This window comes from Cherax quadricarinatus, chromosome 16 (assembly GCF_038502225.1).
Source record: "Cherax quadricarinatus isolate ZL_2023a chromosome 16, ASM3850222v1, whole genome shotgun sequence".
In the NCBI taxonomy this organism is placed as follows: Eukaryota; Metazoa; Arthropoda; class Malacostraca; order Decapoda; family Parastacidae; genus Cherax; species Cherax quadricarinatus.
The window spans coordinates 48,573,159-48,590,790 of record NC_091307.1 but is presented as its reverse complement, the minus strand read 5'-3'; the positions used below and the strand labels follow the sequence as shown (position 1 = coordinate 48,590,790).

The window sequence follows — 17,632 nt, the reverse complement described above, 5'->3', positions numbered from 1 at the left end:
CTCCTCCCACTTGTTTGTTATTCCATCAGCGTTTGTGTACCATACCTTCAGTTTCCTTTCCAACACTGTGCTTTGGGGGGCCTGTGGGGGTGGGAGACCTGGTAGCATACTGTGGGATTCTATGGTTGGGGGTTGGGTGGAAGCTGTGGGTATGGATTGTATTGTTTGTTGGGATGGTGTGATAGGTTGTGGGGTTCTGAGGATAGTTGTGTGTGTGCTTGCCCTTGCTGCTCTGTTCTGCTCTGACTGACCTCTGCTGGTTCCATCCTTGTCTCCTTTCCTAGCTCCTTTCGCTTTTTTGTCCTCTTCCTCACCTCAGCTGCTGTCTCTCTGTTTGTGTTCTGTCTCTGTCTAGGAACACCTTCTTGTACTCTTCCGAGCTTTTCAACCGTGGTTTCTCTTGGAGGATCCTGTTCCACACTGTTTCTGTCCTGAGAATCAGCTTGATCGGTCGGTTTCTCCCCTTCAAGTACCCCCGTATTCTCTGAAAATTTACGATCTCATCCATGTCTTCTCCCCCTATTTCCGTGATGATTTTCTCAATCTCCTTTCTTTCTTCCTGCCGTCTTTCAGTGTGTGTCCTTTCCTCTCTCTCCCGAAGCCCATGGATAATCACTGTTTTTGCCCTTTCCTCCTCACATTGCCTCTCCCTCTGTGACTCTGGTTCCTGTCTGTATGTGGTCATTTTCTCCCTTGATTTTTCCAGTGGCTCTTGGTAGCATGGTTGTGCCTCAGCATTCGACCTATCTCCCTCTCCTTCTGCACCCATCTGCTCTTCCCTTCCACTCTCTGGCCCTTCTTTGCAGGCTGATATGACCTTAGCATAATTCATATTTCCTTCCTTCCTGTTCAGCCTCTCAGCTTCTTATGGTGTGTCTTCTCTGGTCACTACCCCTGAGACTTGCTTCAGCCTGTTTACCTCAAATTCTAGGACCTTTACCCTGGCTACTGCAGTTTCGACTTGTGCCTCCCAATTCTTCTTCTCCTTCTCCAACCTCTTTTCCCATTTCACAGAGAGCTCTTTCTCCATTTTTTCAGAAAGCTCTCCTAATTTTCTCTCCCATTTTTGCTCTATCCTTTTCCACTGTTCCTCCATCCATTCCTTCCTACCAGTACCATTGTCATCTGATCTCTAATTCCTGCGAGTCCCAACCATTTTTTTTAATGAAAGAGAGAGAGAAAGAGAAAAAGAAAAAGGGGGAGAGAGTGCGAGAGAGGGAGAAAGAGAGAGAAGGGGAGCCTAGAAGGAGAGGAAAAGAAGGGAAAAAGGGGGAGAAAGTGAGAGAGAGGGAAAAGGTAAGAGAGAGGGGGAGTGACAAGGGAAGAGAGAGAAAAAAAAAAGAGGAAGAGAGAGAGAAAGAGAGGAAGAGAGGAAGAGGGAGAGGGAGAGAGAGAGAAAGAGAGAGAGAGAAAGAGTGAGAGGAAAAGAGAGAGGAAGAGAGAGAGGAAGAGAGAGAGGATGAAAGGGGGAGAGAGAGAGAGAGAGAGAGAGAGAGAGAGAGAGAGAGAGAGAGAGAGAGAGAGAGAGAGAGAGAGAGAGAGAGAGAGAGAGAGAGAGAGAGAGAGAGAGAGAGAGAGAGAGAGAGGAGAGGAGAGGGAGAGAGATGGGGGGAAAGGAAGGGTTATAGGGTCACTTCACAGGAAGGTGTGAAATCATGTATATGTGTGAGTGTGTCTGTATGTGTGTGTGTGTGTGTGTGTGTGTGTAAGTGTGTGTGTGTGTGTGTGTGTGAGTGTGTGTGTGTGTGTGTGTGTGTGTGTGTGTGTGTGTGTATGTGTGTGTGTGTGTGTGTGTATGTGTGCATATGTACTCACCTAATTGTACTCACCTAATTTTGGTTGCAGGGGTCGAGACTCAGCTCCTGGCCCCGCCTCTTCACTGATCGCTACTGGGTCCTCTCTCTGCTTCCTGAGCTTTGTCATACCTCTTCTTAAAACTATGTATGGTTCCTGCCTCCACTACTTCACTTGCTAGGCTATTCCACTTGCTGACAACTCTATGACTGAAGAAATACTTCCTAACGTCCCTGTGACTCGTCTGAGTCTTCAGCTTCCAGTTGTGGCCCCTTGTCCCTGTGTCCCCTCTCTGGAACATCCTATCTCTGTCCACCTTGTCTATTCCCCGCAGTATCTTGTATGTCGTTATCATGTCTCCACTGACCCTTCTGTCCTCCAGTGTCGTCAGTGCGATTTCCCTTAACCTTTCCTCGTACGATATTCCCTTGAGCTCTGGGACTAGCCTTGTCGCAAACCTTTGTACTTTCTCTAACTTCTTGACGTGCTTGACCAGGTGTGGGTTCCAGACTGGTGCTGCATACTCCAGTATGGGCCTAACATACACAGTGTACAGTGTCTTGAACGATTCCTTATTAAGGTATGGGAACGCTATTCTCAGGTTTGCCAGGCACCCGTTTGCTGCAGCGGTTATTTGGTTGATGTGTGCCTCCGGTGATGTGCTCGGTGTTATGGTCACCCGAAGGTCTTTCTCCCTGAATGAGGTCTGTAGTCTTTGTCCACCTAGCCTATACTCTGTCTGCAGTCTTCTTTGCCCCTCCCCAATCTTCATGACTTTGCATTTGGCTGGATTGAATTCGAGAAGCCGGTTACTGGACCACATGTCCAGCCTGTCCAGGTCTCTTTGCAGTCCTGCCTCATCCTCGTCCGATTTAATTCTTCTCATCAACTTCACATCATCTGCGAACAGGGACACTTCAGAGTCTATTCCTTCGATCATGTCGTTCACATATATCAAAAATAGCACTGGTCCTAAAACTGACCCCTGTGGGACCCCGCTCGTAACAGGCGCCCACTGTGATACCTCTTCACGTACCATGACTCGTTGCTGCCTCCCTGTCAGGTATTCCCTTATCCATTGCTGTGCCCTCCCTTTTACATGAGCCTGATCCTCCAGCTTCTGCACTAATCTCTTGTGGGGAACTGTGTCAAAAGCCTTCCTGCAGTCTAGGAAAATGCAATCTACCCACCCCTATCTCTCGTGTCTTACTTCTGTTACCTTGTCATAAAACTCCAGGAGGTTTGTGATACAAGATTTGCCTTCCATGAACCCATGCTGGTTTTCATTTATAATCTTGTTCCTTTCCAGGTGTTCGACCACTCTCCTCCTGATAATCTTCTCCATGAATTTGCGCACAATACATGTCAGAGACACAGGTCTGTAGTTTAGTGCCTCGTTTCTGTTTCCTTTCTTAAATATGAGGACTACATTAGCTGTCTTCCATTTCTCAGGTAGTTGCCCAGTTTCAAGGGATGTGTTGAAGATTGTGGTTAGAGGCACGCACAGCATCTCTGCTCCTTCTCTAAGGACCCATGGGGAGATGTTGTCCGGTCCCATCGCCTTTGAGGTGTCAAGGTCACTTAAGAGCTTCTTCACCTCCTCCTCAGTTGTTCGTATGTCATCCAACACTTGTTGGTATATTCCCTCTTGATGTTCCCTTCTGTGCTGTCTTCCCACAGCCCTTCCTGTCTCTACTGTAAAAACTTCCTTAAATCTCCTGTTCAGCTCCTCACATACTTCCTGATCATTTCTTGTGAGTTCTCCACCTTCTGTCCTTAATCTGTGTGTGTGTGTGTGTGTGTGTGTGTGTGTGTGTGTGTGTGCTACAGCTATTCAAGTGCCTAACAGCAGAGCTGTTCTCACTTAGTGTATGTGCATATGTTTATGTAAACAGTCCTTATTTCCCACGTATGTACTAGATATGTACCCGATCTCTTGGTTCCCACTGTACTGTCTTATGCGTTTAAAATTACGTTCAAAAATAAATACACTACGCTTCGCCTATATGCCGCTTCCTCTAAATCCTTTTAAATTCCAGTAAATGCTGCTTATTCTAATTCTAATAGCTCGAGGAGAGTGACCCCCAATTCCAGCTAGAGACAGGTACTATTGACCCCATGCAACTCAAACTAGGTGAATATTACTTGCGGATGGCAGTGGAGTAACGTTGCGGGTCTGTCCTGTCCCAGAAGTTGAAGAAGTTTAATGCTTCTCGGTAATTTTTCCACTAACTTCCTGTATGCACTATAGTCTCTAGCTTTTCTAATTTTTTCACTCACTCACTGTATTTACTGACACATCTATACATATCTCTTTTCTCCCTTGTCTTGAGTCGCAATTATTCTTCAAATACCCCACTGCGTTATTATGGCAACACTATTTAGGCCTGACACAACCGTTCACCCTTCCAACGGTCCCCACTAAACACTCAGCCACTATTTCCTTTGTTTTCTTTTCTGTGATCACTTATATATCCTTTTTTCGGGGCTTAAGAGATTATATGCACTCTCATGCGTGCACACGCCTATATCCCACACTCTATTCCTTATGGCACAGTCAGAAATTACCACCAAAACACGAGCTCAAACCGCGTGACTCCTCCACGAGTGTGTGTGTGTGTGTGTGTGTGTGTGTGTGTGTGTGTGTGTGTGTGTGTGTGTGTGTGTGTTGTATGTGCGTATTGTGTGTGCACTCACCTATTTGTGGTTGCAGGGGTCGAGTCCTAGCTCCTGGCCCCGCCTCTTCACCGGTTGCTACTAGGCCCTCTCTCTCCCCGCTCCATGAGCTTTATCAAACCTCGTCTTAAAACTGTGTATGGTTCCTGCCTCCACTACGTCATTTTCTAGGCTATTCCACTGCCTTACAACTCTATGACTGAAGAAATACTTCCTACTATCTCTCTGACTCATTTGTGTCTTCAACTTCCAATTGTGGCCTCTTGTTTCTGTGTCCCCTCCCTGGAACATCCTGTCTTTGTCCACCTTGTCTATTCCATGCAGTATTTTATATGTCGTTATCATGTCTCCCCTGACCCTCCTGTCCTCCAGTGTGGTCAGGCCGATTTCCCTTAATCTTTCCTCATAGGACATTCCCCTTAGCTCCGGAACTAACCTTGTCGCAAACCTTTGTACTTTCTCTAGTTTCTTGACGTGCTTTATCAAGTGCGGGTTCCAAACAGGTGCTGCATACTCCAGTATGGGCCTGACATACACGGTGTACAGTGTCTTGAATGATTCCTTACTAAGGTATCGGAATGCTGTTCTCAGGTTTGCCAGGCGCCCATATGCTGCAGCAGTTATCTGATTGATGTGTGCTTCCGGAAACATGCTCGGTGTTATACTCACCCCAAGATCTTTCTCCTTGAGTGAGGTTTGCAGTCTTTGGCCACCTAGCCTATACTCTGTCTGTGGTCTTCTGTGCCCCTCCCCCATCTTCATGACTTTGCATTTGGCAGGATTAAATTCGAGAAGCCATTTGCTGGACCAGGTGTCCAGTCTGTCCAGGTCTCTTTGAAGTCCTGCCTGGTCCTCATCAGATTTAATTCTCCTCATTAACTTCACATCATCTGCAAACAGGGACACTTCTGAGTCTAACCCTTCCGTCATGTCGTTCACATATACCAAAAATAGCACTGGTCCTAGGACCGACCCCTGTGGGACCCCGCTCATCACAGGTGCCCACTGTGATACATCATTATGTACCATGACTCGTTGTTGCCTCCCTGTCAGGTATTCTCTGATCCATTGCAGTGCCCTTCCTGTTATATGCGCCTAATGCTCTAGCTTCTGCACTAATCTCTTGTGAGGAACTGTGTCAAAGGCCTTCTTGCAGTCCAAGAAGATGCAATCAACCCACCCCTCTCTCTCTTGTCTTACTTCTGTTATTTTATCATAAAACTCCAGAAGGTTTGTGACACAGGATTTGCCTTCCGTGAATCCGTGCTGGTTGGCATTTATACTCCTGTTCCGTTCCAGGTGCTCCACCACTCTCCTCCTGATAATCTTCTCCATAATTTTGCATACTATACACGTCAATGACACTGGTCTATAGTTTAGTGCCTCTTTTCTGTCTCCTTTTTTAAAAATGGGAACTACATTTGCCGTCTTCCATACCTCAGGTAGTTGCCCAGTTTCCAGGGATGTGTTGAAGATTGTGGTAAGTGGCATGCACAACATATCTGCTCCCTCTCTAAGGACCCACGGGGAGATGTTGTCTGGTCCCATTGCCTTTGAGGTATCGATGTCCCTTAGCAGTTTCTTCACCTCCTCCTCATCTGTATGTATGTCGTCCAACACTTGTTGGTGTATTCCTTGCTGGTGTCCCCGTCTGGTCTGTCCCCCCAGAGTCCTTCCTGTCTCTACTGTAAATACTTCCTTAAATCTCTTGTTTAGCTCCTCACATACCTCTTGATCGTTTCTTGTGAGTTCTCCACCTTCTTTCCTCAGCCTTATCACCTGGTCCTTGACTGTTGTCTTCCTCCTAATGTGGCTATACAGCAGTTTCGGGTCAGATTTGACTTTCGATGCTATGTCGTTTTCATACTGTCGCTGGGCCTCCCTCCTTATCTGTGCATACTCGTTTCTGGCTCTTCTACTAATCTCCTTGTTTTCCTGGGTCCTATGCCTCCTGTACCTTTTCCATTCTCTGTTGCACTTAGTTTTTGCCTCCCTACACCTTCGGGTAAACCAAGGACTCGTTTCGGTCTTCCTATTATTTCCGTTTCCCTAGGGAACAAAACTTTCCTCTGCCTCCTTGCACTTTGTTGCCACATATTCCATCATCTCGTTTACTGATTTTCCTACCATTTCTCTGTCCCACTGAACCTCCTGCAGGAAGTTTCTCATACCTGTGTAGTCCCCCCTTTTATAGTTTGGCCTGTCCCCTTCAGTTCCTGTTACCTTCTCCACTTGTAACTCTACTATATAGTCAAAACTCAGAACCACATGATCGCTAGCTCCAAGGGGCCTCTCATAAGTGATGTCCTCAATGTCTGAACTGCTCAGGGTGAACACAAGATCCAGTCTTGCTGGCTCATCCTCCCCTCTCTCTCTGGTTGTGTCCCTGACATGTTGATGCATGAGGTTTCCAAGTACCACATCCATCATCTTGGCTCTCCATGTTTCGGGACCCCCATGTGGCTCCAGGTTTTCCCAGTCGATCTCCCTGTGGTTGAAATCGCCCATTACCAGTAACTTTGCTCTGCTCGAGTGAGCTCTTCTTGCCACCTCAGCCAGTGTGTCCACCATCACCCTGTTGTTTTCTTCGTACTCCTCTCTTGGCCTCCTACAGTTCTGTGGTGGGTTATACATCACTCCAATGACTACTTTATGTTCTCCGGACTGAATTGTACCTACAATGTAGTCTCTTTCTCCAATCATGTCCATGCCTTCCATTTCCTCAAATCCCCATCGGTGTTTTATGAGCAGTGCAACCCCTCCTCCCCCTCTACTCCTTCTATCTTTCCTCAGGATCTGATATCCTGTTGGGAAGATTGTGTCTGTTATTGTCTCAGCGAGTTTTGTTTCTGTGACTGCTATGATGTCTGGGGATTTTTCACTGATTCTTTCATTCCACTCCTCATGTTTATTCATTATTCCATCCGCGTTTGTGTACCAAACCTTTAGTTTCTTTTTTATCATTGTGGTCATGCAAGAATATTGGGGTTGGGGGAGCGAGAGCCTTGGTGGGGGCCTATATGGGGCTGTGGTGTAGGTGGGGTTTGTGTTGATGGGGGTGGGGTCAGAATGCCCATAATGGACAGCTGTTGGGGTGAGGTTTGTGATATGGGGATTGGTGGCAGAGGGAACAGTGAGTGGGTTGTAGTATAGGTTGCTCAGTTGCGTTGGGAATGTCGCGGGTGGAGTCTTTTGGTGGGAGATTCTGTGGGGTGTGTTTGCCCTTCCTCCTGTGTCTGGGTCCTGCTCATTTTCATTGCTTCTTGTTCCTCCTTGCGTCTCTGTACCCTCTCTTTCAGTGTAGTCCTTTCTTCTTGTGTTCTGTCGCGGTCGAGGTATACTCTCTGGTACCCCTCTTTGTCCCTCAGTCTTGCTTTCTCTTGCAGAATCCTGGTTCGAACTGATTCTTCCTTGAAAGTTACTCTGACAGGCCGTATCCTTCCACTCGCAAACCACCCAATTCTCTGAAAATTTGTCACCTGGGTCATATTGCCCTCCCCTATTGTTTTCATGATGCCTTCAATCATTTTTTTCTCCTCCTGTTTTATTTCTTCAAAGTTGGCCCCCTTGGCTTCTTGGAGCCCGTACACAAAAACTGACCTCGCCCTTTCCTCCTCCCACTGAGTCTCCATCTGCGTCCTCTGAGGCATTTTATTTCCTTCCATTGACATGTTCTTGCCTTCAGTCCCTGTCATATCTGAAACTTCTATTCTCAGTGGACTGTCTTTCCTGACCAGCTGTCCCTTGCTACTGCAGTTGGCTGTTAGAATCTCTGCATATAGCATACCTTCATTGTCTTCGGACCTGTCGTTTGATCTTAGTGTGCTCGTCGTCTTTTCCCTGGCCCCACGTGGGTCTGATAGGGCCTTCATGTTCGGCATGTCTCCGTTGTTGCTTACCATCCCCTTGTCTGTGCCTGACTTTGAATTTCCTGATGTCACACCTGAATTGTCATTTGTCTCTCTAATCTGTTTCAGGCTTTGCAGTTTCTCTTCTAAGCACTGTATCCTAGCTTCTGCTGCTAAGACCTGTACTTCCCACTTCCTGCACTCTTCAGCTATCCGCTCCTCCATTTTCTTACCAAGCTCTACTATCTTCCTTCCCCACTCTTCCTCCCTTTTTTGGAGCTCTAGCTCCCAGTCTTTCCTCCCTGGTTCGTCCACCAGATCTCTGGGTTTCCGTCCTCTAAGGCCACCCATTTTTTTTTTTTTTTTTTTTTTTACTTTTTATTACCACAGACAGAAGGCTAGAGGAGGGAGAGGGTGTGGGGGAGAGAGAGAGAGGGTAGAAAGAGGGAGAGAGAGGAGAGAGAAAGGGTAGAAAGAGGGAGAGAGAGGAGAGAGTATGGGGGTGAGGGATAAGACCAAGGGGGAGGGAGAGAAATGTGAGGGGGGAGAGAAAAGGTAGAGAGAGGGAGAAAGAGAGGGAGAGGGAGAGGGAGAGAAAGAGAGAGAGAGGGAGAAAGGAGGGAAGAAGGCTATGAGAGAGAGAAACGCGAGGGAGGGAAAAGGTAAGAGGTCTGTGGGGGAGGCAGTCAAATTCCAAGGATCAGCTGTGTGTACTCACCTAGTTGTGGTTTCGGGGTCGAGACCCAGCTCCTGGCCCCGAGTGTGTATGTGTGTGCGTGCGTGTGTGTGTGTGTGAGCACGTCAGTTGTTTATATGTCCCAGAAATACAATTCACTTCTGTGTATCCGTAATACTAATGAGATACCACTAACACTGAGAGTAGTTCTAATTATAATACTAGCGTGTGTTAACAAGTCATTCTTTCACCCAGTTATGTACTACCTTTTACTACATGTGTAGAGGAGGGAGAGGGTGTGGGGGAGAGAGAGAAAGGGTAGAAAGAGGGAGAGAGAGGAGAGAGAAAGGGTAGAAAGAGGGAGAGAGAGGAGAGAGTATGGGGGTGAGGGATAAGACCAAGGGGGAGAGAGAGAAATGTGAGGGGGAGAGAAAGGGTAGAGAGAGGGAGAAAGAGAGAGAGAGGGAGAGAAAGAGAGAGGGAGAAAGGAGGGAAAGAGGGTATTGAGAGGGAGAAACGCGAGGGAGGGGAAAGGTAAGAGGTCTGTGGGGGAGACGGTCAAATTCCAAGGATCAGCTGTGTGTACTCACCTAGTTGTGGTTTCAGGGGTCGAGACCCATCTCCTGGCCCCGAGTGTGTATGTGTGTGCGCGCGTGTGTGTGTGTGTGAGCACGTCAGTTGTTTATATGTCCCAGAAATACAATTCACTTCTGTGTATCCGTAATACTAATGAGATACCATTAACACTGAAAGTAGTTCTAATAATTATAATACTAGCGTGTGTTAACAAGTCATTCTTTCACCTAGTTACTACATGTGTACCCAGTACTTGCTTCTCAGATTGTACTGTCTTTGTGTCCTAGACCATTATCTCTCGAAACTGTTGTCAGGGCTGTAGTCCCATTAGCCACGACTTAATCCTCCTGCTTAATCCTTACTCCTACAAAGTTTATCTTCCTACTACTGCTAGGTGTTGTGTGTATGATAATCGCTCTGGAGCAGGGTTTAGATATCGAGTTACCAGTGACCGCTGGGCCGGCTCTATCACTCAGACTCCCCGCCAACCACAAAACAGGTGATTTGTACGTTACTGGTCAGAGGGGACGTCCATCCAGATGCCTGATGTACGATGCTCGCTGTACGATGCTTGCTGTACGATGACTCGTGCACCTCGCCCTTCCGCCGCTGGCTTCTTCGCTATTCTTATCTCGTTGCCCTTTTGAGTCCTCATTTACCACACTTATCACTTGTATACTGCTACTTTGTATACTGCTACTTTGTGTGTGTGTATGTGTGTGTGTGTGTTTGTGTGTGTGAAAGTTTGTTTGTGTGTGTGTGTGTGTGTGTGTGTGTGTGTGTGTGTGTGTGTGTGTGTGTACTCACCTAGTTGTACTCACCTAGTTGAGGTTGCGGGGGTCGAGTCCGAGCTCCTGTGTGTATGTGTGTGTGTGTGTATGTGTGTGTGTGTGTGTGCGTGTGTGTGTGTGTGTGTGTGTGTGTGTGTGTACTGACCTAATTGTACTCACCTAATTGTGGTTGCAGGGGTCGAGACTCAGCTCCTGGCCCCGCTTCTTTACTGAACCCTACTAGGTCCTATCTCTCCCTGCTCCATGAGCTTTATCATACCTCATCTAAAACCTATGTATGGTTCCTGCCTCCACTATCGCATTTGCTAGACTATTCCACTTCCTGACTACTTTATGACTGAAGAAATACTTCCTAACATCCCTGTGACTCATCTGAGTCTTCAACTTCCAAGAGTGACCCCTAGTTTCTGTGTCCCCTCTCTGGAACATCTCTCTGTCCACCTTGTCGTAATCATGTGTCCCCTAACCCTCCTGTCCACCAGTGTCGTCAGGCCGATTTCCCTTAACCTTTCTTCGCAGGACATTCCCCTGAGCTCTGGAACTAACCTTGTCGGCAGACCTTAGCACTTTATCTAATTTCTTAACGTGTTTGACCCGGTGCGTGTTCCAAACTGGTGCTGCATACTCCAGACCCTTCCTCGTACGACATTCCCTTGAGCTCTGGGACTAGCCTTGTTGCAAACCTTTGTACTTTCTCTAACTTCTTGACGTGCTTGATCAGGTGTGGGTTCCAGACTGGTGCTGCATACTCCAGTATGGGCCTGACGTACACGGTAGACAATGTCTTGAAAGATTCCTTGCTTAGGTATCAGAACTGTAATCTCAGGTTTGCCAGGAGCCCATACGCTGCAGCAGTTATCTGGTTGATGTGTGCTTCCGGAGACGTGCTCGGTGCTATGTTCACCCCAAGAACTTTCTCCTTGAGCGATGTTTCCAGTCTTTGGCCAACTAGCCTATTCTCTGTATGCGGTCCTCTTCGCCCTTCTATGATCTTCATGACTTTGCGTTTGGCAGGGTTGAATTCGAGAAGCCAGTTGCTGGAAAAAATGTCCAGCCTGTCCAGGTCTCTTTGAAGTCGTGCCTGATCCTCATCTGATTTAATTCTCCTCATTAACTTCACATCATCTGCGAACAGGGACACCTCTGAGTCTATCCTTTCCATCTTTTCATTCACATATACCAAAAATAGCACTGGTCCTAGGACAGACCCCTGTGGGACCCCGCTCGTCACAGATGCCCACTGTGATACCTCATCCCGTCCTATGACTCGTTGTTGCCTCCCTTTAAGGTATTCTCTGATCCATTGCAGTTCCCTTCCCGTTATACGCGCCTGATCCTCTTGTTTCTGCACTAATCTCTTGTGAGGAACTGTGTCGAAGGCCTTCTTGCAGTCCAAGAAAATGCGTGTGTGTTTGCGTGTGTGTGTGTGTGTGTGTGTGTGTGTGTGTGTGTGTGTGTGTGTGTGTTTGTGTGTGTGTGTGTGTGTGTGTGTGTGTGTGTGTGTGTGTGTACTCACCTAACAGTGGTTGCAGGGGTCGAGACTCAGCTCCTGGCTCCCCCCTTTCACTGATCGCTACTAGGTCCTTTCTCGCCCTGCTCCGTGAGCTTTATCATTACCTCGTCTTAAAGCTATGTAAGGTTCCTGCCTCCGCTACATCACTTGCTAGACTATTCCACTTCCTGACAACTCTATGACTGAAGAAATACTTCCTAACATCCCTTTGACTCATCTGAGTCTTCAACTTCAAACTGTGACCCCCTTGTTGCTGTGCACCATCTCTGGAACATTCTGTCTCTGTCCATCTTGTCTATTCCTCTCAGTATTTTATATATCGTTATCGTATCCCCCCCTATCTCTCCTGTCCTCCACTGTCATCAGGTAGAATTCCCTTAAACTCTCCTCATAGGACATACCCCTTAGCTCCGCTACTAGTCTTGTTGCAATCCTATGCATTTTTTGTTCTAGTTTCCTAACGTGTTTGGCTAGGTGTGGGTTCCAAACTGATGCTGCATACTCCAATATAGGCCTAACGTACACAATGTACAGGGTCTTGAACAGGGTTAAATTCTAGGAGCCAGTTGTTGGACCAGGCTTGCATCCTGTCCATGTCTCTTTGCTGTCCTGCCTGATCCACATCCGATTTAATTCTCCTCATTATCTTGACATCATCTGCAAACAGGGACAATTTTGAGACTATCCCTTGCGTCATATCATTCACATATACTAAAAATAGCACTGGTCCGAGAACTTACCACTGTGGAGCCCCGTTCGTCACAGGTTCCCACTATGACACCTCGTCATGTTCCATGATTCGTTACTGCCTCCCTGCCAGATATTTGCTGATAAATTGCAGTGCCCTTGCTGTTATGCGTGCCTGATTCTCTTAGTTATGCACTGATCTCTTGTGAGTAACTGTGTCGACGACCTTCTTGCAGTCCAAGAAAATGTAATCTATTCACCCCTCTCTCTTGTATCTTACTTCTGTTACCTCGTCACAAAACTCCTGTAGGATTGTGACACAGGAATTTCCTTCAGTGCTGGTTGTTGTTTAAAAGCTTGTTCAGCTCTGGGTTCTCCACCACTCTCCTCCTGATAATCTTCTCAATAACTTTGCATACTATAAACGTCAGTGACACTCGTCGCACTGGACACACATTGTGTGTGTGTGTGTGTGTGTGCGTGTGTGTGTGTGTGTGTGTGTGTGTGTGTTTTACTTGTTGTTGTTGTCACAGGCACTTGTCATGTTTTGTGTGTGTTATTATATCAACTCAGATATTAATGAAAGAATAAGAACAGCTTTTACTCTTCCTGCATTATTGATAGAGGGGTCTGATGGCGGAGTGTTGAGGAGTGCGCCCCAGCCATAAAGAAATGCAGCCATGAAATTGATGCTTCTCTCTCCAGCTGCCCAGCTCCAAGCTCTCTGCAGGATCCATAGCGCCACGCCCCACGCCACCACACTTACCAGCAGTGCCAGCCAAAGCTCGCCTGTAGGAGGCAAGTAACAAATGTTCTATTGAGACAGAAAGATCAGTCTGAAAATGATTGTTTTAACAGTAAATATTATCATTATAAGGGAAAATACATTTACATACTGTTGAAGACTTTTATTAAAGGAAACGTTAAATGTCATTGCAAAACGTTTCCTTTAATAAATGTCGAAACTGAAAAAAGTGTCCTTTTCCCTAGACTAACTACGATTATTATGATTCATATATTGATTATAACAAAGAAACGTCAAAGTATTCCTCTTGACGTTAGTAAAAGAGAGAAAAACAGTAAGACTTACTTCTGAAGGGTCTGACTACGGCGAGGTGTTCGGGCAGCACAGAAGGCTTCAAAGAAACTAAAACAAATAAATCGCCAGGATAGACCCTTGCAAAGTCAGTCACCTTAAGTCGTCCTGATGTAGGTGTCACTATAGTGCAGAAATCCGCCTCTTCACGCTGAAGATGGCCAATCAAACCCGTGAAGCTTCCATTCATTTCATCGCCAAATGCTTTCGACTCAGAAACCTTGAAGCTAGAAGGAAAATGGAATTCAGTAATTTTTCAGTATATAAAGCAGTAAAAGATTATATTTCAGTTTAAGAACATAATATAATTATTTTTCTTACACAGTTGTTTTCGTTCTGTGAGAGATGAGTCACAGAAGAAAATACTTTGATCATCACTTACTCTGTGATATAATTTCAGCAGAATTATAACGATTTAGTGATTTGTATTTATTATTTTGGTTATTTGCCTAGACATACGTATTAAGCAGAAGTAATTTGGTCAAATATAGTTTATCCAGAAACTGACCTAGTTAACAACCTAACATGTGAGTGAAACATCGTGGAATCTAAACTTTCACTTTCTTTAAGTGACTTTGTACCGTCATTTATTTATCTACTCAATATGATTTTCACAATTTTTTTTTCATATAAACTAGTGTATCGTTTTCCTGTCTCCTTCATATTGCTGTAATTGGAAGATCATTACTTATTTTAAAATACCTGTCAGTTGTCCTCTTGTCTAGTATTATCATTAATTGTTTGATCTAAGGTTACTGAGACTGTCTTTAACAGGACGTAACAGTGTGTACTCATATATGTACTCAACTATATGTGGTTGCAAGGGTCGAGTCATAGCTCCTGGCCCCGCCTCTGTACTGGTCGATACTAATTCACTCTCTCCCTGCTCCATGATCTTTATCATACCTCTTCTTAAAGTTATTTATGGAACTTGCTTCCACTATTTCACTCTCCAGATTATTCCACTTTCTGACAACTCTAAGACTAAAGAAATACTTTCTAACATCCCTATGACTCATCTGGGTTTTCAGCTTCCAATTGTGTCCCCTTGTTTCTGTATCCCTTCTCTGAAACATTCGATCCCTATCCACCTTGTCAATGCCTCTCAGTATATTATAGGTTGTTATCATGTCCCCTCTGTCCCTCCTATCCTCTAGTGTCATCAGGTTGAGTTCCTTAACCTCTCCTCATATTACATGCCCCTCAGTTCCGGGACTAATCGTGTTGCAAATTTTTGCACTTTCTCCAATTTCGTGACGTGTTTGACTAAGTGAGGGTTCCATACTGGCGCTGCATATTCCAGTATAGGCCTTACGTACACGGTGTACGATGTCATGAATGACTCCTTACTCAGATGTCTAAACGCCAATCTCAGGTTTGCCAATTTCCCATATGCTGCAGCAGTTATTTGATTGATATGTGCCTCAGGGGACATGTTCGTTATAATGCTTACCTCAAGATCCTTTTCTTTAATTAACGCTTGCAGCTTTTGATTTCCTAACCTCTACTCAGTCTGAGGTCTTCTGTGTCCTTCCCCAATCTTCATGACCTTATACTTACTGGGGTTAAACTCAAGGGGTCATTTGTCAGACCATACTTGTAGTCTGTCCAGATCCCCTTCTAATCTTAACTGATCCTCGCCCACTTGTATTCTCCTCATCAGTTTCACATCATCAGCGAACAGTGACACTTCTGAATCTATTCCTTCCACCATGTCATTCACGTATACAAAGAAACAGCACCGGGCCTAGGACTGAACCTTGTGGAACCCCACTCGACACATGCGCCCACTCCGACACTTCAGCACGCACCAACACACGTTGTTTCCTTCCTGTCAGGTATTCCTGATCCATTGCAGTACTTTCCCCGTTATTCCTGCCTGCTCCTCTAATTTTTGCACCAGTCTCTTATGTGGTACTGTGTCAAAAGCCGTCTTGCAGTCTAAAAAGATGCAGTCTACCCATCCCTCTCTCTCCTGTTTTACTTGTTACCTTACTGTAGAACTCAAGTAGATTTGTGAGACAGGATTTCCCATCTCTGAAGCCATGCTGACTGTCATGTATGAGCCCTAAAATCTGGAATTCATTACCTTTAAATATAAAAGAAACACTACCTGTTTATAAATTCAAGTCTCTTCTCAAAGTTCACTTACTCACTCAAAACCAAATAAATACCGAATAACTGAACCATATAAATTGTATATCCTAAATGTTACTCACATTATATCACACAAATGTTAAACCTAACTTTGTTATTTTTTTTAAATACACTACCTAACAGAATACTCCATTCTATGCATGCAATGCATGCAACCATAGGACCTGTCTTTGTAATACTCATTTGTATTTTATAGTTATCTGTTTACAATAATGTCTTATCGCTGATTTCATCATTGCTTAGTTAATCTTAAGTTAATTTTAAGCCAGCCCGTAATGCTATGCATATAAGTGGCTTTGGCATGCTGCTCTTACCTGTATTTTTTGTACCACAGTTTGTATGCTAAATTTCTAAATAAATAAATAAATAAATGTGTTCCACCACTCTTCTCCTGATAATCTTTTCCACAACTTTACATACTATACAAGTCAGTGACACTGGTCTGTAGTTTAACGCTGCGCGCGCGCGCGTCCGTGTGTGTGTGTGTGTGTGTGTGTGTGTGTGTGTGTGTGTGTGTGTACTCACCTATTTGTACTCACCTATTTGTGGTTGCAGGGGTCAATTCATAGCTCCTGGCCCCGCCTCTTCACTGATTGCTACTAGGTCCTCTCTCTCCCTGCTCCATGAGCTTTATCATACCTCGACTTAAAACTATATATGGTTCCCGCCTCCACTACTTCACTTTCTAGGCTATTCCACGACTTGACTACTCAGTGACTGAAGAAATGTGTGTGTGTGTACTCACCTAGTTGTACTCACCTAGTTGAGGTTGCGGGGGTCGAGTCCGAGCTCCTTGCCCCGACTCTTCACTGATCGCTACTAGGTCACTCTCCCTGAGCCGTGAGCTTTATCATACCTCTGCTTAAAGCTATGTATGGATCCTGCCTCCACTACATCGCTTCCCAAAATATTCCACTTACTGACTACTCTGTGGCTGAAGAAATACTTCCTAACATCCCTGTGATTCATCTGTGTGTGTGTGTGTGTGTATGTGTGTGTGTGTGTGTGTGTGTTTGTGTGTGTGTGTGTGTGTGTGTGTGTGTGCGTGTGTACTCCCTCACCTATTTGCGGTTGCAGGGGTCGAGCCAAAGCTCCCGGCCCTGTCTCTTCGCTGATTGCTACTAGGTCCTCTCTCTCCCTGCCCCATGAGCTTTATCATACCTCACCTTAAAACTATGTATGGCTCCCGCCTCCACTAAGTCACTTTCTAGGCTATTCCACGGCCTGACTACTCTATGACTGAAGAAATACTTCCTAACATCCCTTTGATTCATCTGAGTCTTCAACTTCCAATTGTGACCTCTTGTGTCTGTGTCCCATCTCTGGAACATCCCATCTTTGTCCACCTCGTCTATTCCGCACAGTATTTTAGATGTCGTTATCATGTCTCCCCTGACCCTCCTGGCCTCCAGTGTTGTCAGGCCGATTTCCCTCAACCTTTCATCGTAGGACAATCCCCGTAGTTCTAGGACTAGTCTTGTTGCAAACCTTTGCACTTTCTCTAATTTCTTGACGTGCTTGACTAGGTGTGGATTCCAAACTGGTGCTACATACTCCAGTATGGGCCTGACGTAAATGGTATACAGAGTCTTGAACGAATCCTTACTGAGGTATCGGAACGCTATCCGTAGGTTTGCCAGGCGCCCGTATGCGGCAGCAGTTATCTGATTGATGTGCGCCTCAGGAGATATGCTCGGTGTTATACTCACCCCCAGATCTTTTTCCTTGAGTGAGGTTTGCAGACTTTGGCCATCTAAACTATATTGTGTCTGAGGTCTTCTGTGCCCTTCCGCAATCTTCATGGCTTTGCATTTGGCA

General features: G+C 45.7%; 1 protein-coding gene across 1 annotated transcript in view; it reads right to left on the bottom strand.

Annotated features, from left to right (window-relative positions):
- The window catches only part of LOC128688810 (uncharacterized), a 117,274-nt gene that overhangs the window by 6,030 nt on the left and 93,612 nt on the right, over positions 1-17,632 (bottom strand). Inside the window, exons 13-14 of the mRNA XM_070085673.1 lie at positions 13,652-13,884; positions 13,166-13,350 (exon numbers count right to left, since the gene is read on the bottom strand). Coding sequence (XP_069941774.1) covers positions 13,166-13,350; positions 13,652-13,884 — 418 coding nt within the window. The remainder of the gene's footprint in view (positions 1-13,165; positions 13,351-13,651; positions 13,885-17,632) is intronic.